At 40.3% G+C, this 24894-nt stretch overlaps 1 protein-coding gene across 1 annotated transcript in view; it reads right to left on the minus strand.

Annotated features, from left to right (window-relative positions):
- Positions 1-1574: 1574 nt before the first annotated feature.
- The window catches only part of ntrk3b (neurotrophic tyrosine kinase, receptor, type 3b), a 78218-nt gene continuing 54898 nt past the window's right edge, over positions 1575-24894 (minus strand). The window contains exons 12-17 of the mRNA XM_027004547.2: positions 13916-14104; positions 9236-9366; positions 7421-7593; positions 5948-6191; positions 3355-3513; positions 1575-3110 (exon numbers count right to left, since the gene is read on the minus strand). Of these exons, the coding sequence (XP_026860348.1) occupies positions 2925-3110; positions 3355-3513; positions 5948-6191; positions 7421-7593; positions 9236-9366; positions 13916-14104 (1082 nt within the window). The 3' untranslated portion in view covers positions 1575-2924. The remainder of the gene's footprint in view (positions 3111-3354; positions 3514-5947; positions 6192-7420; positions 7594-9235; positions 9367-13915; positions 14105-24894) is intronic.

The raw sequence follows: 24894 nt of genomic DNA on the forward strand, positions 1-24894 counted from the left end.
TTAGACCAAATGCATTTACAGCACAATTCATTTTATTTACTAAGTATGCCTCAATTGGGGACTGAAATTACCCTTAGCTTACAGGAAAACATACCTACTAATTGGCCTCATCTTATCTAATTATCTAATATTTGGCATTTCCCTTTGCCACAGCTATCAGCAGTCTTTGTTCTTCAATGGATGACGAAATCAGCGCATGACAACTTAAAGTTCAGTCTGACCTGAAGCTCAGACTTCACCATTGCAACTCACAGACTGTTTCTTTGCTCGGACAGAACATCCTCTGTTTGACTGAACACTTGCTCTGCCTAGGCGTTGCTGACTAGTATGGAAAAAACAAAAGCAACTGCTTTCTACAACTCAGTGGATTCTGTTGCCTTGCTGAAGAAAACAGGCCAACTTTCAGGTCTTTTGGAATGGTGTCAAATAATTCATTCAGGATGACTACATATCTTGGCTTCACTGTTTTCAGTGATGGAAACTTCTGTTTAAATATGGATTTGCTAGATTATTCTGGTTAGTCGTAAAAATCTAGTAATCCATACTTCACACTCTCAGATGAACAGAATTACTGAACCGTATATAGAAACAATTTCTGTGGCCAGAATTGGACACGTCAGAACATATTACAAAGTACTGCACTTTCTGCAACTCTGCTAATCTCATTGGCACTAAATGGTGCCAACACATTCTAAACTAAGGCCTCACTCTTAGTTATGCCACAGTACATCTTAGTCCCCCCCTTTAAATCTTTTAAGGAATATAGCACGTGACTCATCTGTAATAGGACTGTAATAGGACTTTCTGCAACTACAACAAAGCTCAACTTGTGCAATATGATTCATAAATAATATTATGGAAATGTTTTTTGCTCTAAAAATTTACATATAAAAAATACAAATATAAATATATGTATGTATAACATTAACAGTAGGAAACATCTTAAGCCAGCTAGTTAATGTTAGCACACAAAAGATCTTAAATGCATAGCCTACTCATCTTAGCTAAGTGAGCAGAATGCGTATTTTAAATGCACAGCTTCAAGTTGTCTGCATAGTGCTTGCAGTCTGAAGAAACCTGCCTTTAGACTACACCACTGAAAGTGACAAATATGTGACATGACAAATGAACTAGCATTCAGAGACTGATGACTGAGACTGATTTCTTTGTCCTGGCCTTCTGAGAGGGGGCTCAGATGTAATCCTCTCCTTGCTCTTTGCAATGAAATTCAATCATTTGTATATATAAAAACTTCTCTAGTACTTTAAAGGCCTTGTTTTATTTTTTTAAATTCACATTTTAAAGGACATTCAAGGACTTTCAAGGACTCTGGCGGCTTCTCTAATTCCAGCTCAGAACAGCCTGACACGAGGCTGTCTGGACAGACGCTGTTCATTGCATGTTTCATTGTTGTGTTTACTGAGGGGCATTTAGGTTATTCACTGTATTTAGATGACTCCATGGAAATCCACAGTATGCAAACAACAAATACCGATGCTGAGTTATGGGAGTTAAACTTTTGAAATTGTCCCTGAATATGTTCTGTTCCACATAAGGCAACAAATAAAGGCCTGTCCAACAGAACAGCTTTTAATATTTATTTAATACATAATCTAAACATACATTGCTCGTTTGTCTTTAACAAACGTTTCCAGTACTGCAAATAGGCAAGAGAATCTGAAGTCGTCGAAATGGTGACACTGCGAAAGATATTGTGTAAAATATACACTCCCATTCCAAAGTAACACAGAATTGTTTCGCTACAGACAACAACACCAGGTGATCGTTAACTTCAATTGCTATGGCACTGGTCACATATTATGAAGGTTTGCAAAACATTGCTTCAGATGGGTGCCTTTTTAGAACTGTGACAAAAAGCCTGTATTTTAAAAGCCTGTGTTTTTTTCACATTAGGTCTTGGAACCTTAAAAAAGCAGTATATCATTTAATATGATTTTTCCGGGAGCTGATGTTTCCTAAATAAACATTCATTTGCCTTGAAGTGTCTTAAAACAGTTATTTCCAGACAGGCTTAATACAGAAAGTGATCTGACCATAAAGCGTGGGATTAAAGTATTACACTAGTGGTCACACAGAACAATATGCCCTCTTATGGTTGGAGTGTTTAGAAGGTCTATGCTACCAACCAACCATTGGGTGGAAAGAAGACAAAAACTACCATATAAAGGAAAAAAATAAGTTAAGTTGACATGTATATAAATTTACAGTATGTACAATCACATACAATTAAAATATACCTATATTTTAGTATTCTAAAGATGTTTCCCACTCAAGAACTCTTCACTGAAAAAATCCAAATGGCAGAATATAAAAAGACGAAAAGGGAAAAAAAAGCAATGATGAAGACCTAACTAGTAAAAGAACTCAAACTGAGTAAGGCTTCTCTGACTAAGTGCTAGAAAGAAAAACAAAGTAACAAAATCAGAAAATAACCGAAATTAAGATCGATCTACAGCGCTTAACATGACAGGCACCCATGCCATTCAAAATTAAACTAAATAAATAAAAATATATTCATATATGTGTATATGCGTTTATAAAATGAAACACTGGAAAGCTTTACTCTTTAGACATGTGGTTGCCACATCAAAGGCAACATTTCATTTACAGAATTTTGTAATCTATTATTCTTCAGTTTTTAGGAAAATTTTTAGCTTCATAGAATTCTGTACACTATATACTGTACGAGTAAACAAAATGTAAAAGTACTTGTTTTTAAATATCGTTTTTTTGTTTGTTTGTTTTTTTTCAACTTTTTATTCCAGTGTATTGAAAAAAAGGTGTTGCAGGCACTTAAGTCCACCCCCAGCGTGTAGGTGATTTGACAGTGGAATAGTGAGGTTAGGGGCTGTTTGGTTATTCCTGGATCGCGATAGCCTCTGGCGAGATGATGCACATCTGCATTAGCCAAGGATGTCCAAATAGACAGGTGTGGCTTTGCCCAAAGCATAAAGGACTTTCTGAATGTCTTTGATGTTTAGCCGCTGCTGTGGCTCCCTCTGCCAGCAGCCCAGCATGAGGTCGTAGACTTCCTTCGGACAGAGGCGAGGTCGGTCTAACACTCGGCCTTGTGTAATGCACTCGATGACCTGCAGAAGAGAAATGGTCATAAACGAGCAGGTCACATTTGGGTAAAGCACAGGCCGTCTACTGTCGAGGGTGGCTCTGATTCGGCAGCTAGCCACCACAACATTGCTGTGTTCATGCGGTCACATGTTAACACTCTGAGCAGAACAGACAGGCCCATGATGGCCCTTGACTCTGTTAAATCACCGTCGCCTTGGAGATCACACTCAGGTTCTAAATATGACTATGTGTGAACTTCTCCAGTACCTCATTATTGGACAGCTGAAACCATGGCTGTTTGCCGTAGGTGAAGATCTCCCACATGATCACACCGAAGCTCCACACGTCACTCTCCGTACTGAACTTCCTGTACATGATGCTCTCGGGAGGCATCCAGCGAATAGGAAGCATGGTGTGCCCACCCACCTAGAGAAGGAGAGACGACACGTCAGTGACTCACAGAACACATGGCATGATTGGCCTTGACAACACGTGTGCCTGGTACCCTGGGCTTCTTGTTTGGGAAAACAGCTAATACTGTCTGCCAACAGATGCCTATATGTAACATGAAAAAGAACAGAGTATCAAGTTTTGTGAATGCCTGCTAAAATACCTAAAGTATGCTAATCAGTAAATGTTCTAAGATATAAGTGGATAAAGATTTCTTTTATTTTTACAGAACACTGATGTGATCTTTGTATGTCTTGGATATGACATAAGTTATTGATTATTGAATGAAATACATTTTAAAGTAATGAACGCTCTCTCTCTCTCTCTCTCTCTTTCTTTCTCTTAAATCCTCAGGTATAGGAGGCAAATTGATTAAACAATTTTGGATTGATCATGCTAACACTGTTTCATTAGACTGGATTATTCTCAAATCTGTTTCCCACTCAAGTCAATTGTTCTTAATTCATCGAATCTGTGACAGCATGATAACAAGAAACTCCACATCGAACTACCAGCTATTGTGCACCCAGCTGAACACTGGCGTTCCTGACGTAATTACGTCTTGCATGTTTTGTTGCTTATTGTAGCTTTAGGTTACCCGAGGTTGATGCTTCACAGACCAACATGTACTGGCTCTGTTAATATCTCCCTGGAGCAGATTTAATTATGTGACTTTATCAAATAGCATAATTCTGGCTCTGATTTACCCCTAATACTGCAAAGTTACAGAGCATTTCTTGTGTGCTGCTTCTTGCTAGATGAAACAAACTAATTTGAGCTACGGTGAGTGTTTAGATGACATGCTGCTTCCTCCACATGTGCAAATGACTCCAAATCCCTTTTTAAGGAGGGCGAATTAAAACTCGTTAAACAGGCGCCGTGAACGATAGTGCCTATCACCTTGGGCTTTGTGGCTCAAGATAGAGCAATTAGCCCAGCAGAGTGGGAAATTAAAAAGCCTGTGAAAACACACTATATATATATATATATATATATCCTATATCTATATATATATAAATCTTTTTTTTCCAAAGAAATTGGGCTAGCAATTACTCCTACCTTTTCATTCAATGTCATTCTTGTTGTATGGTTATGGGAGGGGAAAAAATGGGAACTGGTGTGTAAACTGGATTACAGGCTGGCTGGTGGTACCATGGTGGAAGGGAAGATTGGATTAGTGGCATGGAAGTGGTTGCAGCATGGCGAGGGATGGCTTACAGCCCCATAAGACCTCCTCACCAGGCATTTGTGCTTTTAGGACCAGGGCAAGCAGATATGGACAAGGCTGATAAAAGTTTTGCTTCTTCTTAATCTCTCCCTCCCAGCCCAAAATCCAAACCAATGATCAGGACAATCGAGTGTATACATTGTATGATTCTGGTTTTATGGCCATTGTGGACAGGTAGAACAAAATGCCTGTATATTTTAAACTGAAAGACTTTGCCTGTAGGCCTGCTCAAGTTGTCAGTTGAAAAAATGGGTGGGGGGGGATGACTGGCCTGACTGTCCTAGGAATTTGCCTGCTTGCAGCTGGTTATCGACTATCCATGAGAGCACAGACTTGCCAGAAGCCTCAACAATAATAACTCAGCAAGATTTCTCAAACTGAACACGCACTCACATTTTCTGGTCTTGCTGAACTTGCAAATATTGGATGCAATGAAGACATACGTGTGTGTGTGTGTGTGTGTGTGTTTGTGGTTGCACATGTATGCACATTGGTGCGTTTTATGAATATGGTTTACTCAATTTTGGCAACAGTTAAATAGTTAGCAAAAGATCTCATATGTAGGATACTTGACAAGCCATTAGGAGACAGTGAGCTGCAGTGCCACTTTCAATACCCTGACAAAAAGTTGTTGGTATTGGCAGCTGGTATAATGGCAGCTCTCTCTCCTGAACACAATGGTGTGTTCCTGCCGGCCAGACACTCGAGCCCCGCAGGACGGGAAACGTCAATATGACTAGCAGTGTGTGGAATGTATGCTTGGCAGACCCCCTATTTGTAATCACTCGACACAGTAGATGTGTCCAATGCGGTTATGATTTCCTAATCTCTCAGCTCTGTCAATATTGCAGACTCTGTGTGTGTGTGTGTGTGTCGTGTGTGTGTGTGTGTGTGTGTGTGTGTGTGTGTATATGTGTGTGTGTGTGTGTTTTGTTTGCTGTGTGTTTGTGTGCCCCAGAGAGATGCTATCTGGTGGTGCAAGGCCAGCGTACAGAGGCATCCATTCCTTATAATGGACACAGCATTCCACATAAACACAAATGAGATACACCGAACATTTTGTATGTTAACTCATAAAAAGTTCAATTTCAATACTGTTTTCTGAAAGTGGGTTACTCCTGCTTTTATATTCTTAGGTAAACCTCCACATGCGTCAAAAAGTAACTGTAGGTTGATGCTCACCCGATAGTAATCCATGCTGTAGATATCTCTGGACATGCCAAAGTCACCAATCTTCACTAGCAGCCCATTCCCCACCAGACAGTTGCGTGTGGCCAGGTCGCGGTGCACAAAGTGCTGGGAGGACAGGTACACCATACCAGCCGCTATCTGCGTGGCAACGTGCAGCATCTGGGAAAGGCCCAGCTCACCGCTGCTCTGCATCGGATGGCCGTCCACCAGGATCGTAGCGTCTGGACCGTGGGCCCTGGTGAGTTGAAAGAACTGGGAGGTAAGACGGAAGCGCTCATCGGACTGCCTGTGTTTCCTGTCTAACAGCCTGGGCACGGCATACGTGCGTTTAAAACAGCTTGTCCTAGCTCATCATGAAAAGGCACACTATTAAAAAAGGCACTTTATGGCCAGTACAAACGGCCTGCCGAGGCGAATGTAGCCGCGTACGAACTTTGAAGTAGGGCGATGTGAAGCGGGATCTCAGGCTGCCGTTTCACTTTCATGCTGAACAGAAACCACCTGCTGTTTGGGATTTTGTGACTTGTTGATTGCCTGCCTCTTTCCCATTCTTGCTGAAAATGGCTTTCGGCTGACTGCAGATGGATTTGCATGAGGTGGTTCCTTCAGTGCGCTCCCATGTAATTTCTGCCTCACCGATGGTCCTGGCAGGGGAAACGCCCCCCTCGCAGAAGCCATTTTGCATGTAAAACACACTCTGCATCAATTTATGAGCTGAATACTGAGCTGTCTGAAGGCCAATTTAAATTCCACACACGCAAAAGGGCCTAATTGGAGGTGCCATCCATTCTTCAAAACAAAAAAACAGACTTGTTTCATTGTTTGAATTTCTCAGAAAACTAGCTCAGCTGAGCCAAAGAATCTGTCTGTATGCAAAAGACAGACCGCGTACCACTTCATAATAAATCACGCATATTGCATATCACACCGCTTTTATAAGCCAACTGGTCAACTCCAAAAGAGCAGTCTCAAAACTTTTCCCCTGACATGGTTGATAGAGAATCGCAGCACAGATTTGGCGATATTTACACAAGAGATTTGACACGTACAGTACAGGGACAGTTGGTGAATATTTAGGGCTGGATAATTAATCTGAGCAGAGTGTAAGTTCGCATTACCTCACAATCATAAATGTTATGTTGCAGTAAAGAAGTAAAGACCCCTTTTATATAGAATTATTCCAGCCTAACTAAATATAACTTGTGACAGCCACGGCAAACGATTATTTTTTATGTCCACCTTGGCCAATCTTCCTTGCACTTCCATTGCAGCTTGGCAGGCTGGCTCACTGTGGTAAATTACTCAGGACGGACACAATCATCAAAATGCATGTTTGGCACGGGGACCAGCATTCCACCAACGTGATAAACACCGGTTCAGTTCAGCACTACGATGAATGCTTTATTGCAACACAAGCACTTGGGCTGGTCCCGGGGTTACTTTTTGCAAAGTGGGGCATCTTACCTCAGAAACTTGTTGAGATCCCCGTGTTTCATGTACTCAAACACCATGATGAGGGGATCGCCATCCACGCACACGCCATAAAACTTGACGATGTGCTCGTGCTGGAGGTTGGTAAGGAGCTCCGCCTCTCTCTGGAAGTCCTTCCTGGCAGCCAAAGTTGGGTCTTTCAGAGTCTGTGGAAGCAAGACAAACTACTTAAAGTGGTAATAAAAAACTAGATGAAAAGCATGCTCCAGTACCTTGCTTAGAGAAACAGAAAAAAGCTGCAGTCCTCAAATGGTAAAAGAGAGAGAATTCTGAGAGCATCCATAATAAAGTAATACAAACAGATAAAATGGATAGTTTCAGTCCTAAAATCTGATTGGCTGAACCATGTTGGAAATGGTTGTAAAATACTCGATATATGCACACCTATGACCACCTCACAATGACTGGATTCAGTATTAACATGACTGCCCATTGGAACAGACCAGTCTTTGCCATTGTGTTGCTTAGCAATAAAGGTCTGTTAGAGGACTATATTACCTAGTAGAAGAAATGTTTATTGTGAATATTGTTAATAATAATAAATTAAATTTATTTATTGAGCAATGGTATATTTATCATAATTTTTGCCACTGTTTTATATGCACTTAATACCTAAATCGCCCTTACCCGTAACAAAATTGCTGTAACACACAATCACTCATGACTTACTGCTTTAATAATATAGTAGGTTAAATAATGAGTAGTCAAATATACATTTGCTAGTATAAGTAACTGATAGCTTCTTCCATTATAATTAACTTAGTAGCTTCTTCCATTATAACTGGTCAGTATCCCAAAAGCCAAAATGTATAGCATAACAAAGATTAAACAAATAAAAGAATGTTATTTTCCTTACTGTATCTGAGTATTGCGCATTTCTCTATGAAATATAATCCAAAGTGTTACAACAAAAGTCCAAAAATCTGAGGGTTGCAAGCACCTGATAAAATCTGACCACCATGACAAAATACCAAAGCGAGCCTTTCCGGCATGGCAAAGGGTGTTCGTCTGGAGTGTGGCACAAACACCACAGATGGCTAAGCAGCCCCCTGTCAAGAGATCTGTTAGCATCCTGTAGCTGAGTGGCATGTCCTTAACAGTCTTGCTGCCCTGACCAGCATACAGCACATCAATAGTGCTACCGCGGGCTACTGTCTGCCTGGGAGGTTGTTTGCTCTCAGTTCACATTGAGCTACCTAACCGCTAGAGGAGTCTTCCCTTTATTTGTTGTGGCAAAATGGTTTTCACTCCACCAATTCACTCTGCTGTATCAAAAAAAAAAAAAAAAAAGATAGTTTAGATGCTGAGAGTGGATTTTTAATGCACAAATTTCATTATGGACCCTAAAAAGTAGAGGTAATGTCATTGCAAAGCAATATTGACAGTAAGGCAGGATGTCTGGTTATATCACTTTGGCAAAAGAAAAAGATGCACCCTGAAGGCTTTGTTTTGACATGTATCTAAATTCACTGTATGCTTTACACAAGCCACAGCAGTGATGCTTGAAGAGATACTGTAGACTTAGAGAAAGATATATGTCCCCTAAAACATCAAAAAATCAATAGCGTCACTGGAGTACTCTGCCGTCTGTAAAAAGGTTTATGAGCAACCTTTCATCAGTAAGGCATTAAAAAAAAGTTGCAGTGAATTCAGCGACAAAAGTTCCCAGAGTTGTACATACTCTGCTTCAAAAAGGGAGAACCAGCCTATGCCTATGAAGAGCTCTTTTTCCCAAACTTAACAATCCCAACTGAGTATAGGCCACATGAGTGAAAATTCATTCCGCACCTTGACAGCAACCAGCATCTTATCCTTGGTAGGGCTCAGGTTATAGCACTCAGCCAGGAAGACCTTCCCGAAAGCCCCTTCCCCCAGCTCACGCTTCAGGACAATGTCCCGCCGCTTCACGTGCTGGACATCTGAGAAGAAACAGAGAGGTAGGCGAAGAGACAGAGTGGGAAAGAAAAGCCAAAAAGATGTTGTCTGCGTCAGGCCTACAGACAAACATAGACACAAGAATCTTAACAAGGCTCAAAGTAGACAGTAGTGCCAGATGACACACGGTGTTTCGGTTGCTGTGGCACCGCTGTCCTTTCGCTGCCCTCAGCACCAAAACGCAGTGTCTACACGTCGTGGTTCAGAGGACTCATTTGTGAAGCATGTATAATTATGTTATGCAAAGTCTTCGGCAGTTGTTTTTGTCTTTTCAAAAGGAACGCTGCGGAAACTCTTTTTCAACAAAACACCCCATCACCAGTCTCAGTAATGCTAATCAACATTTATAATATAAGGCAAAAATGATATCAGACACATTGACGCTGAAGGAAGCTGGCATTCAGACCAATCAGACAAATAATCTAGTGATAAAAAATGCATCTAAGGAGAGAATGAAAATAAGAGACCTGCCAATTCAAGGGAAAGTATATATGCACAGGTGTGTGCGTGTGTGATTTCCACAGTGAGTGAAAGGGCAGCTCTAATGCAGATGGTGCTATAGAGTTGCCATTCACAGCTGGATATTTCCACATTCTGTCTCTCCCACTTCCTCATTCAAAACACTCATACACTCACACACACACAGACTACAATGCATATGAGAGTGAGTTGTAAAGGGTCTCTTTATTATATGCCAAAAAATCACTTGGGAACATTAATATTTTAAAATCAGAATGCACTTTCCTTTTCTTACTTGTTACTTGTGTGTATGAACAAAATTTAAATCTGGCCTCTTGCACACATCTGGATATTATAGGACAGTCTGAAAATTTCCAGTCATGACATCAGTAACCCAAATTATCATAGTTTATTGAGTTTCATTCTATAGTATATAATTTCAGCTGGTAACTATCCTATTCCTTGGCATTATTTGGTATGCACATCACATAAAAATACACATACAATTCATAGAAATTGTACTTGTACACCATCAGTTATAACTCGTACACTTGTAACTTCTACAATGCTCTAATACCATCTATATTTTTACCAGCTGAATATTTATCTAAAACTACATATTATGTGCCATCTGTCCACATATCTTGTATGCTTTGATGAGGATAAATGAATTCTGCTACTGTCACATTAACATACATGATTTTACTGAGAATGATTTAATCCTTGTCTATAAAAAAAACCAACTGCTTAATAGGGAGTATGCTATAATTGGTATCTACCGGATCAGTGTTCACCATCACTCAAAATGTACTCAAAACCCACAACCCAAGCTCTTGCCAAAACCCAGCATGACTTGTCTCTGTACAGGACTCGGACCTCCGCCCACAAATCCTCTACTGCACAAGGTGAACGCACTGGAGCTGTGAATAGCATCCAATAGCCGCTGTTATCAGTATCATCACTCCAACACAGAGTGTGCGGGAGTCGGGCCTCGGCGCGGGGAAATGCATGGGCGGGCCAACCCTCCACTCCCGTCTGAAATACCTTATTTATATTCACTTATTCCATCATTAAGTGGTCTGCTGGGTTTGTCCCCTCCCCTGAGAGAGCCGTGTTACACATGCATCTGCCAGCAGAGAGTATTGCCTTAACCTTCAGATTTGTCTTCGTTCCAACCTCCTGCTTCACTCCTGCAACCCCGCCCCCACCCCAGCATCTGGCTTCGCTCCCTGGGCCCCGCCCCCACCCTAGCCCTGCCCCTATCCCCACCCCCTTCACTGCAGACTTGCTACCTCTGGACTAAAAGCCACTATTCCTGGGGTGATACTAATTGAGTTAATGCCAGTACACTATCCCAGTCCCAGATGGCCCACCAAGAGAACAAGAGTAGAACACAGAGTCTTGTGTGTGTTTACCTTACACACAAAGCATCCTGATAACATAGCATTGACCATGAGTTTACACCACATTGTCTGCAAAGCGCTATCACTTATTTTGTGCAAGTCTTTGTGTAACTTTAATGAAGGCAGTGCACTCTAGGATAAAAGGGGTATGACGTATACTTTCGGACAATAGGAGCGGTTTAATCGGGACATCTGTGAAAAAGTCCCATTTATTTCCTAATTCACCAATTCCAGCACAGTTGACACTGACTCCTTTGTACTCCCGTTTTCAAGGTTGATAAACTTGTCTTGTCACAGGATATTAGGGTAAAATTCTTTGTGAGAAATGTTCAGGTACAAAAGAAGGTCCACCCAGGCCATTTTTTTGGGTGATATCTTCCCTGTTGTTCATTATGAACACAAGAATAATCACTGCGTCCATAACCTCTGTTCAAAATGCATAAATGCAACTGTCAGGAAGTGATAAAAGCGTGGAAGCGGTTGTCAGTTTGATAAAACAATTAATTTAACATTGAGAGTTGAGAGTTGAAGAAATTTTCTCTTATGTTTCTCCTCATTCTTTTACATGTTCTGAAAAAAAATATAAATGAAATGAAAATAACCATGGCTGTCCTTCAAATGTTCTGTAACTTCATTCCCCTGAGCTATAATTAAGCTACACTCCAACCGCAAAAATATATAAAATACTAACAAAAAATATATAAATACATTGTAATTAGAGTAATTTTCTCATAAGAAACTTTCAATTCATGAGAGACAAAATTACAGATTAGATATAACATCAATAATTAAATGTCATTTAGCAGTTCATTCTGATAAAGGTCTCATGTAACCCAGAAACATGAAGACTGAGAAGGGCGGTTAGCGAATGGGAAGAGAGAGCCAGGGTGCCAGCTTAGCGGACAGCCACTCCTGTCGGACATAGTGCCCTTGGGGTGTGCCCCCAGCAAGACACAGGAAATGATCCTTCAGACAGATACAGAGAAGCCAACACCTAAAAGATACAGATGTGTGAGAGCTTCGTGTGCTTTCCCCCCGATGCTGATAATATTTAGGATTCAAGCAAAGGGCAGGCACTCGCAAAATGATACCGAAGGATCTACAGAGAACCAAACATAGGCCTAGACAAATCAGTGACAAGTTACAGTCCTTATTCAGGGGTTAACCAGGGCTATAAAATGAGCTTACAATGTGATGGCCAAACACTCGGAGTTTAGCAATGATCTAAAACCAGTCCATTTTAGAAAAATATACATGTCCCTTACTCCAATTTACATATAAATAGGTCTATTCTGAAAACATCAGAAATAATCCTTGGATGAATAATTGCTATTCTAAAATTTGTTTGAACTGAACAGATCAAAAATTGAGTCGCATCTGAAATGAGAAATGTGGAGAGAGAAAGAAATAAAGCATGTCTGAGGCATCATGGGCAGACAGAAACAGAATTCACTACGTCATCATACAAGCTCAGCATGGCAAAAGTTTCTTTCTTAGCCTTGGTCATAGACTAACAATTTTCAATGGATAGTCACCAGTTATTATAAATTTTACAGTCTTAAAAGCATTCCAACAGGAATTATACTGCAAGATGTAGACTGTGGTATCTCGGCATTCCATGTTTTAAGGACAGCTACTGGCTATGTTTTAGAGGTTAATAAGTACAAAAATAAGCAGACTCCTCTTAAGAATCCCTATTTTAAATATCACACCTTTGTTAGATCAGGTTATAGATGCAATGGCCATGTGTCTACAGCCATAAAGATTTTATACAATCTATAATGAATAATGTGTTAATTTATTCATGAGAGCTAAATGTGAATTTCTCTTCCCTCTTGCTGAGATCTCTTCACGGCCATCAGTGCTCACAGTGAACAGACCGGTGCAGTGTGCTGGGAATATCAATGTGTGTGTGTGTGTGTGTGTGTGTGTATGTGTGTGCGCACTCGTCTCTTTGTGCATGTGTATGTGCCTGTGCTTTAGAATTTTGAGCCATAATGGTCCCTTTTAACTTTTCTGCGTTGTGTGATCACAAAACAGGAAAAAAAACATTGAAAAAAATTGCTGTGTCAAAAGTAGACAATGCTCTGATTTAATATGAAAGGATTTACATTGAGAATCTCATTAGCATCAGGGCCGAAAACGCCTACGTGAGTGTCCGTCTGCTTTGCTTCCTTGGAACAGCAAATAAATCTTACAAGAAGCAATGATCAAATAAGGAGCCAAGAACATTTTGGACAACAATAGTGAAACATTTGTGCCAGTGCAATTTGTGATGAGCCTGCGCTAGCCACGAGCCATCTATTTTTAGAAGGAGAGGCTTGGGTTTATTGAAACCACTTCTCACCCATGTCCTACATACTATAGTTAGCAACAACGCTATACTTTGACAAATAGGGCATGCACTGTCCACCTTGCACAGATGTCTACATTTCAGAGGGTATTTTTTACTTACGGAATGCCAGCTACACAACCCAGATCTGTGCGTGGCCATGCATTGTTTGTGACCACAGTTCCTGATCTGGGGTTTGTATACAGTTCATAAAAACCCCAGCTCGACAACTGACAGCAAAACCTCAATTGCTATGCGCCCCTAAAGTGGCAAAATAATACTGGAAAAAAGGGGCAGTTTTGAGATTTGTGCAAATAAAGGGTTACTGAGGCCACTCACGGGTGGTGGGCTTGCTGCAGTTGTGTCCATGCCGGAAGTACTGCGGGTTCTCCAGGACAGGAATGCGGTTCATTCCAATGACCACTGCATCAGGTCCGGCATCCAGCGCGCATGGTGTGATGATGCCGTGGTTGACGTGATGAAGAGGGCTGGCAGAGTCTTCCTCCCCACTAATCACTGCTACAGGTCCTGTGGAGAGGAGACAGACAAGGGCTGTGTTTAGCGCTAGGATCAGCGGGGTGCAGAACACAATAGTGGCTACGTGGCTTCAATCCTCAGTGAAATTTGGACCTGGTTCAAGAAAAGTGCCTATTACACTCAGTAACATGCAGATGTATCCCAATTTCTCCCCTGCAGTCCTCTTTGCTTGACCACCTTTCCGTGGGGCAAACCAAAGCCTTAGTTCGACTTTCGAATCAACAATCCACCTTTTGCTTCCACCTCATTAATTCTGAGACCTTTTAAACCCCCTTTCAAGCCATTTAAAGATTTACATGTAGTCAGTAGGCAAGAGGCACATTCTGAAATTTGAAAATGCACCAGTTCTCATCAGTGTTACAGCAAAGCACAGCTGCTTTTCCAAATTGCAGTTTCTTCATGTGTACACACAGGCAGGAAAACCAATTACAGAAACATAATTTGAGAACAAAAAAAAGAAATAACAGACAAAAGACCTTTTTGATTAAGTTTGCCAATCAGCATTTCTCTAACTCTGTATTTTGCGAAATGATATGAAATAAATAGATTATTGGATTATGTTGTAGTTCCATGTCCAAATCAGCAATGCAAAGGACACTGGATGGAGAAATGATGTCTAAAAATACAGAATGTAAATTAGATAAATGTACCCAGATGTGCCTGAATAAGCTTGCACAAGATTGTCAAATTTATACACGAAGTTACGAAGCTACTCCCCTTAATCATGTCTGCTAATACTGAACAGAAAGTAGCCAATGGCCAGCCCTTATCAGAAATCTCAAAATGCAAGACAAACTAAATTCCATTTGGTCCAGGTTTTTTTTTTTTTTTCAATTTTATTTTTCTTTAATTTTGGGGAGAAATATGCTCAATTTCTTACTGGCTGTGCGTTCTTAGGAACCCAACACATAAAGCTGTTGCAACTTCCCCTGCATTCTCAGTAATGCTGGATGGCCAACGTCTATTAATGGGCGGAACTCCTAGCTCGGTCTCAGGAAGCTCACAGAGCCTGCCCTGGGAACCCGTAGGTTCCATGGCCCCGGTCCTCACATGGTGCTCTGCTGCTGCTGCTGTGCCCTCCAACAGAGCACTCAAGCCTAGGGGTGGTGGGTGCCTGGGACCTTATCACCACCATTCTGCCACTGAAAAAGAGAACACAACTCTCCATGGTCTAGCCTTTCACTCAGCAAATAGAAAAATAAACAAGCTGTACCTTTGTACTCTTGTCCTAAACAAGCTAACCATGGATTTGAAGTTATTGTGATTCTCTTGTGGTATTGAGGAGAGTGTGGTGTAGATGTAGCGGGTTTCCCGGGAAACAGAGCAGGGGCTTTGGCTTTGCAGACACAAGGCAGCTGATGGTATTGGTTCTCACTAGGAGAGTAAACTCTGCATGAACGAGAAATTGCCGTGTTAGAGATGGACTAACGTTTACTGTTCTACCAACTGGGCCTCTTTGTTTCCAGTTAGATGATACCCTACCACAGACTAGGGGTGGAAAAGCCATCAATATTTATGGCCCTTCACTAAGTAGGCTACAGAAAATTGATGTCTTCTCCATCAGACCTGATTGTTCATGATGGTATAAAAATAATTTTTTAAAAAAAGACAAAGGGTGAAGCCCTTTTACTCTGCATGCCTTATTGCAGGTTATATTTTTTGTCAGAAATATTGCAAGATTGCTTTAATGAAATCTTTAATCAATACTGGGGTATTTAATATATTTTCTATATTTATAATGGGAACCACAGAACTCAAATGAATACAAACAATCTCCATAAAAGAGCTTTTGGCTATATAATTGTTACTACCAATCATCTGACTGGATTTACTATATGATAGAATTGAAGGAGGTTAAATGTCAAAAATATTTAAAATAAGAAAAAGAAGATTGAAATGCAGAGAGCTCGATTATACCTGAAGTTCATTATGCCTCAAGATGAAGATTTCTGTCTAAATTATTTTATACACTGAAAAAAACAAAGAACTCAACCAAAATTATGAGACCAAAAAAAATCCCAGAGTTGTTTCACAAACAGCATAACTAAGTACCACAGATCATACAATGAGAGAGAGAGAGAAAGAGAGAGAGAGAGAGAGAGAGAGAGAGAGAGAGAGAGAGAGAGAGAGAGAAAGGGAGAGAGACCGAAAACCTACAGAATATGAGTAAAGCACAAGTAAAGGAGAACATGAAATCACATACAATATGAATGTCTCATAGGAGAGCAGAGTCGCTCTGAGTCCACTCTAAAATGCAATAGCCTTTTCTACTGACAGAAGTCTGACTTCTCTCCTGCACAAAAACCTCAGTCTCCCCAGGCTCTGAAGTGATGGAGGTTATACTTGGGTCTCATCCGTCAGTCCGTGGCCAGTTAAACACAGAGGTGCTAGGAACCTGATAATACGGCATCATTCCAGGCAGTTGGGTGGTGTACGCCAATTCTGCTCAGGCCATTAAACATTTACCTTTTATTACCAGCCCTGAGGGAAGGAGCAGGAAAAAATGAGATCATTCTGATGCCCAGTGTAAAGCTGCCATCGATCAGGCATGTGAGCGCGCCGAGAGCCGGCCGCTCAAGCAGAGCAGAGCGAAACTCCCCTCGCTGAGTCACACTCAAAGCCCATGGCGCTGGATCCCCGGCAGCACAAAAACAGATCTAGGCTATTGTGTGCTTAAATGCGGCGGAATGTGGTGCTTTCTACAGATAGCACCAAGGAAGACAGACGTGGAATTGCCCATATCCCGTCATTATGGACAGGGGTGACCAGGCCCCCCAAATTAGAAAGTTTGTTTGCACCAGTACTTTGATGTATTTTGTATTTCTATCTGTAGCATACAACATGTGAGAATTCCTAGTGATTCCAATGTAACTAATAACAAAATGCCATACTTGCTTACTTTGCTTATACAGTAAACAGAATTTTCCCCAGGATATTTACAGATCATAAACTCACACAGCCAACGAGCTGTTGGTGGAAAATCAAACAAAGGCTAAAGAAGACATAGTCTTCATAAACTCAAAAAGTTTACTAAAAAATAAACACATTTGCAATTTTTGTCGCATCAGAGAGGCTCACTTTTGCCCTAGCCTTCTGCTGGGAAAGTAGCAATTCCAGTAATCGATCCACTATGTATGAACCATACTACCATACTAAATGCACTGGAACATATGCATCACCTTACAACAAGAGAATGCTAGTGCCACGTTCACTATGCTCTAATTCTCTCTCTACTCCTGATTAATGGCAGAACTGTTTTGGGGAAGAGTAAGCTGTCACTGCCCCATTTTGGTTTCTTTGATTTTTCCATTGTGAGGCAATTTGAGTGCTATGTGTCATGAGGGAGTAAGCAAGCTTTGATGTATTTAGAAAGCTAAGAGTAGGTGTTGGGTTTTCAGTCACCAGTACACAGTCATCAGTAAATCTTTCAAATTCATTATGTAGCAAATCTTTAAAATTAATTGTACTAGACAGGCTTTTCTTTTATGAGGAAGCATGATGGATCTGAAGAAAAGGCAAAGATTGCTTTGAAACAGCGAAAATTTGATATCATGCTCATTTGTTTCCTCAACACATTTATCTTAAAATCTATTAGTCGTATTCTATTGCCAATAGGATCCTAATATCCTGAATGCTAACTGAAAAATAATGACTAATGATTGTCAGGCACTTGTTTTGTGTATGCAGTTTAGATTAGCTAACTGTTCAGAGAATTGCTTGTTAAATGAAAAAAACAAGCAAAATGGTCTGACACAGACATCATGTACTACGCTGTCAAAGAAAAAAAAGATTATTTTCGAAAAAAAAAAAAAAAGGGCAGTTTCCTGGGCATTTCCTGGATTAAGCCTCAGAACAAGATGTAATGTCAGTGGTGACCCACCACTGAAAGTTCTTTTTAGTGCTTTCTTGGTCCGGAAAACTAGCATCAAAGATCAAAGAAAGATAGAAATGGATTCAACAAGCAACTGGTTCTCCCCCTATTAAGAATACAGCTTTAGGCATGATGGTTTTGTGTTTAGGTCAATTTGAATGGCCTGGACTGAAGGAAGGACTGTTGGAATACAGCATAAGGGAAGAGGACAGTCGGAGAGATCAACATCACATAATACTGCCCTGCTTGTTACCACACCTTTTTTTCTCCCCATAAAAGTAGCCAGCCAATACCACTGGAGTAATCAGCTGAGTAGCCTGAAGACAGCGCTTGTGGAATCCCCCAGTGTAGCTTCCATTATTTCTTGTACATGTTCACATTCACAGCTCCATCCATGGAATTTAGAATGCAAAATGCTCCCCAAACTCCCTCCTCTGTGTCTTAGAATATTTTGTGCCAGGGGCTGCCACTCTGTTGGTCTAAAATCCCTTGGCTGGGACTTTAAACCTGAACGAACCTACTCCGTTTAGCTGATAGCTTAAGGCAGTTTTTTTATACCTCGAGTTGCAGTTATTTGGCGTGAAATAACCCTGATTGTTTTTGTATGGCATTGCCATCTTTAAGCCTGTCATGATCTTGCCTGCTCTGCCAGGGCATGTCTATTAAGGGAATCTGCTGCTTTGTGTTGCAACCTCCTGCTTAACACTCTATCTGAACCAGGGGGATGTTATGGTACAGTATTTTGCACATTTCATGCTGATTTTTTGGGGCTAAAAATATGACTGGAGGTTTCGGAAATTTGCATGTGCTCTGAAAGCTTTTGTTGGAAGGCAGGGCACTTTCTCTCTATGCTTTCTAATGGTGACATTTGCTTATATTGAGATGCTGCAGCCATGCCTTCCACAGTTTGCAAAGCCAACAGCTGGCCTGCTGCCTATCTTTTTCAGGTCCACCCACAGACACAATCACATCTGACTCCATATGCTATATGACTATGGAAATCATTCACTTTTCATAGAAACTGAACAGTGCAAATGTGACCAAAAAAGTGACAAAATGCATGGATATATTTTACAATCAGATCTAAACATTTGTGATACTAGAAGTTGAAGAATAATCCCATATATTTTTATGAATATGTACTTTAAATGCCTCAAAACACACTCGAAATATACATCCTTATATGTCAAAATAAAAGTAGAGATTGTTTTCATTCATAGATATCACAAACATAAAAATGACTGTCAAATGTTTTTGTTTGTTTTTTTTTTTGGGGGGGGGGGGGGGTTGATGCTGGCATTAACTCTTAATGTGTTCTTGACTCTGTCAGAGGGAAGCATGCCCCTACCACTTTTAACGTTCAAAAAAATCTTGCTCTGATCCCTGGCTTTAAGTACTATTCTCTCAGACTTTTTATGATTTGGACATAATAAACAGAAATAAATCCATGTTTTCCCCATAGCTCATAAACAACAATGTGATTGTAGATATTTAATGGAGCTTCATGGAGGTAGACGGATGATAACAGCTCAAATAGATCAATAGTGGTGTCCGATGATGAAAACATTATACAGTCAAGCCTCCATTTACCACAGAACCTAATGTGTGTGAGTCTGTGCCCCTTGTTGAGCAACCAAAATGTCTGGTGGTCTATTGGCAATTTAATCTCTGACACTGTTGTTTCACGTGATTCACTTAATCAAGAGTGTAATAAATAAACAGTCGATTAATTGAATCAGGTGCTGCACTGTCTGAGAAATAAAACCCCAGCACAAATGAAACTGCAGAATACTGGCACTTCTGCATAGAGTAACTGACTGTGTTTAAGAAATGTGAACAAATGTGAGCAGATCATGGTATTAATTTCTTCCTGTTGATGATCTGAGAGAAGGTTTGCTCCTTTAAATATTTAAGCGTTAGTTAAAAATGAGGAATGCTATTCCTAGACCCCCACTAAGCCCACCCAGGAGAATGTAAATTATTTAAAAGACCTGCCCATCCATTTCAGCCAGGAATCTTTCATTTGGGTGAAAGATTGTTCACTCATTTGATACACTTCCTTCTTATGTAATGCTCTCTCACTTAGCACCCAGCCACTCTGTAGAACTGGGACAAAGGCACAAAGCATGATATGAGATTGGGGAGGCCCAGCAGCTCCCTTGGTGTGATGAAATCAGGGTGGAATATAGGTCTCCTAGTCCGAGGTTTTGTCATGCCCGTGTGGTACACACGGAAGGGAAATCACACTGGAAGACACACACACACACACACACAGAAACAAGTCATAGTTCTGCTGTGGGCCCGATGGCTGTGCAGGAAGGATCTAAAAATACAGCCGAAGCTGCCATGTGGAGTGGAGAAAAGCACACTCACAGCTGCCGGATCGAAGGCACGCAGCAAAACCAATCGCTGCGGTAAACCAAAGTCACCCTGAATCTGGGTTAAGATAATGAGCTCAATCAGTTGGCAAGCTGGACGTAGTTGTAATTATTGTCTGAGTAGTCTTCTTGAGAGGCGGTGCAGGTGGCCGTGAAAACTATTGTCTCAGCAGAAATCTGTTCTCACAGAGGATGTAACTGTATGAAATGGTGTGTGGCTGCACCATGAGGGCCTCGGAGGCAGGAACACTGTCGCTCATACATATATTGGGAAGTTACTCTTGCTCTCTGCCATGCTATAATCTGCTACTCTTAGAGTCGCTGTTTGGGGGGGGGGGGGGAATTGGGGCTTATAATTTTGGTTGATTTGTTGGTTTCTTCACTGTATGAGATGGTTAATTTAGACAATAATCTTCTTGAGGCATGGCACCTCATTAAGATGAGGTATGACTGAAGTCTCTGCATTTCAGCATTTTTTTTTCTTTGTGCTTTGATATTGATGTTTAAGATCCTTCAATTCTATCATACAGTAAATCCATTCAGATGAATGGTATCAATAATTATATTCCCTGCAAGTGTATATATACACATGAACTCAAATAAGTCTTCTTATTTACATACTGTATAAAGGTATTTTATTTCTAAAACCATTAATGAAATATGTTACAGATGTTTTAGCATCTTCAGTATTCTATGTTATACTGGCCAAAAGGTGTCAAGTTGACTCTTCAAACAAAGCAAAAAGCAGCATGCTTTTTCTGACTTTTAATGAAATACAATTCCTTGTGCCAGTGGTCTTGACTGCTCACAATAGTCAATGGATATGATAAGGGAAAGCCAGCTCGAGTTCCTGGAAAACTAAACTGCCATTTTGATATTTTAAAATCCCCAAATGTGGCTCAGAATCTATAAACACAATATGCACTAACTAAATCACCATGCACAATTTTAGCTGTGTCTAACACCATTAACACACCAATGCAACAAGTATAAGAGTACAAGCCTCATGAGGAGTATAGCACTCTTATTATTATTTAGTAATTCACTATTAGCTATCATCTTTAAAAACATTTCCCATAATGATGCATATATTGCTCAAGGATAATGCCTTGCTATGTAAAATGATGCAAATGCATCTCGATGTAAATGACCCATTGTTTTCTATCTATTGTAGAAATAAATAGAACATGAGCTATGGCTGTGCAATATGGACAAAATACTAATTTCAATCAAAATGTTGTGATTTGTTAGAGGGCTAATTTACATATTGTAGCCTTCTGCAATATCAGCAGTTCGAAGGCCAATATCATGATAATGCTTAACAAATATTTAGATATTATGCAGTGCTTATTTTAGGTGGGAACTGTGCTACTAAATGAGAGTGAAAAGATTCTTTCAAATACAAATGAGTCTTTTCCAAGCAAGACAAAAAACCATTTGGGAGAGACAGAAAGATGGACCTAGACAGATTCAGGATCAGGTACTAGTTAATGACAGCAGTGCCATCCTGACCAAGGTCACAGTGTGTACGATATCAATAAGATAACAAATGAAGTGGTTCAAGATGCACATGAAAAACTCACATTTTGATAAACAAAACAATGACGAACTTGACAAGCCACGCTGAATTCAAATGAGGACCGTCCTAGATGCCTGAGTCACTCCCGCAGAGGGCCACACACCAAATATTCACACCTTACATTTATATAGATGAAATATAAATATTCAATGAGGAGGCTACAGAACATTGCCCAAGGCTTATCGGCATTTGAGAGAAAGCAAACAGTTCTCCTTTGAATTTTTAATAAACCCTGACCACCATCCTTTCCAGGATCTTATACTGTATGAAGATGTATACTACTGAACACCATGCTGCTGCCCTTGCAGTCTATGTTATGAAGCGCACACCAAGACAACTAATTTAATCTTACGTTTGAGGGAAACTTGTCACTTTGGCTTCAGCCCAAACTGCTCGCTTTTCCAAATGAAAGAATTCAAATTACAAGGAGGTGTTAAAGATATTAGGATATTATAAGGACAATAAAACATTTTTACTCATCTGTTCCCCTACTAATTCAGAGATTCTTTTAACGTGCGAGCAGTCTATTTCAGAGATCAAGTCTTGAGAATGAACTTAGATCATGTATATATAACAGATGGTTTGTGGCAATCTTCTCACTCTGAGCAACACTAATGGGTTTCTAAGAAATGTTCTTAAATACTGCAAGTTTTGTACACATTTTCATGAAAGTGTCCTTCAGCTCCACATTATAGAAATCTCTAGAATGGAAAATGCCCTGTATATCGTCCACTTCTGTTTTTCATTAATCCACTCTTTGTACTGCTGAAGATGTACAAATGAAACATTTGCTGGATTCAACCAGTAGGTAAACAGGAAAATGTAGTGTGTGACTCTGTCTGGCACGAGAATATACAGCAGTCCTATTAATATATGTTATAAGTCCAAATAGAATGTAAGATTGTGATGTTACATTTTTGCCTGTAGTTTTGAGTGGCCACAAGCAGGCAGCATTTTCTCAAACAAAGTCCTTCCAAATGTCATTTTTGTAGTTTGATTGAATCGGGAAGCAGACCTCAAAGACATGAGGAGAGGAGAGAGAAAAGATGGACAATAATACAGATCTAGGACAACTACCATCATATTATGGTCTATTTGAAGGAAGCTGACCCAGTCTGTTTGCAGTCTGTGATGCTGTTTTCACCACTAGCTCCTCATGTGATGCACATTAACATTCATACCCACAGATCAAAAAGAGGCAAATGAAAGTGTCTAGACATAAAAAGTGGCAAACCTTAAATTGTTCCCTCCTGTTTATGCTGATGTGACTGAAGAGGAAAGGGACCCACAAAAAAAAACATCCAACAAACAATCAGTACAGTCCTTTCTGTTTAGACCTCATGGGGTAAAAGAGACATGCTCAAAGTGTGCCGACATTTTTTTCCTCGGGTAAACTGTGACATTAAAAAAGGAGTAAGACTCCCTCCCACATCTGAGATTAAAATAATTATAGCCTATTTTCAGAGAGTGTTTCTGATGATGAGAGCACATATAGTGCTGCGCTACTTAAACACTACGGCGCTTTGGTTAAATAAGACCTACTGATTTGCATCCGCCTCTGCACAAATATGGCGTGTTCTCTCTCAGGACTGCTGTCTGAACTGAAAATATGGCAGATTTGTAATTTGTGTTTGCAGACGTGTAGTATTACCAGGCCACTTGAGCTTCTCCTGCGCAATAAAAGTGAGTACAGCATCAATATAACACAATGTCAGTATCCAGAAATGGGGAAAAGAAAAAGACCACTGAAAAAAAGTTGAATTGTAAGAGTCAGTTCAACCCTTGGGATTTTGCTATGTAGGTTGGCATTAAAAAGCTAAATATAGCTATTTCATTTGAAGATTTACTGGTCAGGTAAGACAGCTTATGTTTCCCCATCATACGTCTGTGTCCTGTCTGAAGGCAGTTCCCATGCATGTACCTTCACTAGTCTGCCAGATTGACTGACATCTCAGTTGACTACTGTTATATCAGACCTCCCAGTCATATTAGTACCTTAAACTAATCAGAATCAGTTTTATGGGTGTCACACTGACTCAAGAGGTTGCCATCTCTGACCAGCAGAGGTTTGGCTCACCTGAGTACTGAGTTCTACCCCTTGTGTCTCTGCCATCCTAGCCTTTACCTGTAAGCAATTAGTTCAATAGAAGCAATGTATTTAAGCCAACCCTGTGGCAGGGCCAGGTTGCAAAGTCTTGCTACCATTTAGTTTGCAATTCTGAATGTTCTTATGTCTGTATTCCTCTGCCTAGTTTTGGCCCTGTTTCTGTTTATTCACCCTGAGACTGGACTATCCTCCTTGCTTGGTTTGTCTGGCCACTTTTTGTCTAATGGGACTATCGACCCACACCTGTTTTTTGGATTACTGTTGCTGGATTTGAGTTCTGGAATTTGTTCACTTTTCAATAAAATCTCTGCACCTGGTTCAGCACTACTTGTCTGGCTTTTCGATTGTGACCATTGGCTAAGTGTGCTTAAAATACAAGGAATGTCTCCAGGTTTCAGTTGTCTGTACAGTGCACAAACTACAATTATACTGAAGAGACACTGTTCTTACATAAAACTATAGGACAAAAGACAATATTTACATAATTTACAACTGATAGACTAGTAATTTATCACTATTGACTACAATAGAGATATTTACACTGATTTGCTAAACCAGTACCAATATATATCACCACAGATGGGAGCAACAATACCTGAGGAAAGTAACTGAGGTGCTGAGATTACTACCAGAATTCAAGTCCAACAATATTGGAAAATATTGCATGGAGGTAGAGTATTCCATAAAGTCTAAAAATGTTGTGTGGTTGAAGTATTCTTCTGTTCACTGTATGTGGTGTTAGTGAAATTCAGGGCACATGACTACAGTGGGTATTCATAAGCTTAATGGCTAATTGAAACTGTTCTTATGTCTGCATATATTGGTCCCAGGTGTTCTGTATCACAG

The sequence above is a fragment of the Electrophorus electricus genome, chromosome 1 (assembly GCF_013358815.1).
Source record: "Electrophorus electricus isolate fEleEle1 chromosome 1, fEleEle1.pri, whole genome shotgun sequence".
NCBI classification, from domain to species: Eukaryota; Metazoa; Chordata; class Actinopteri; order Gymnotiformes; family Gymnotidae; genus Electrophorus; species Electrophorus electricus.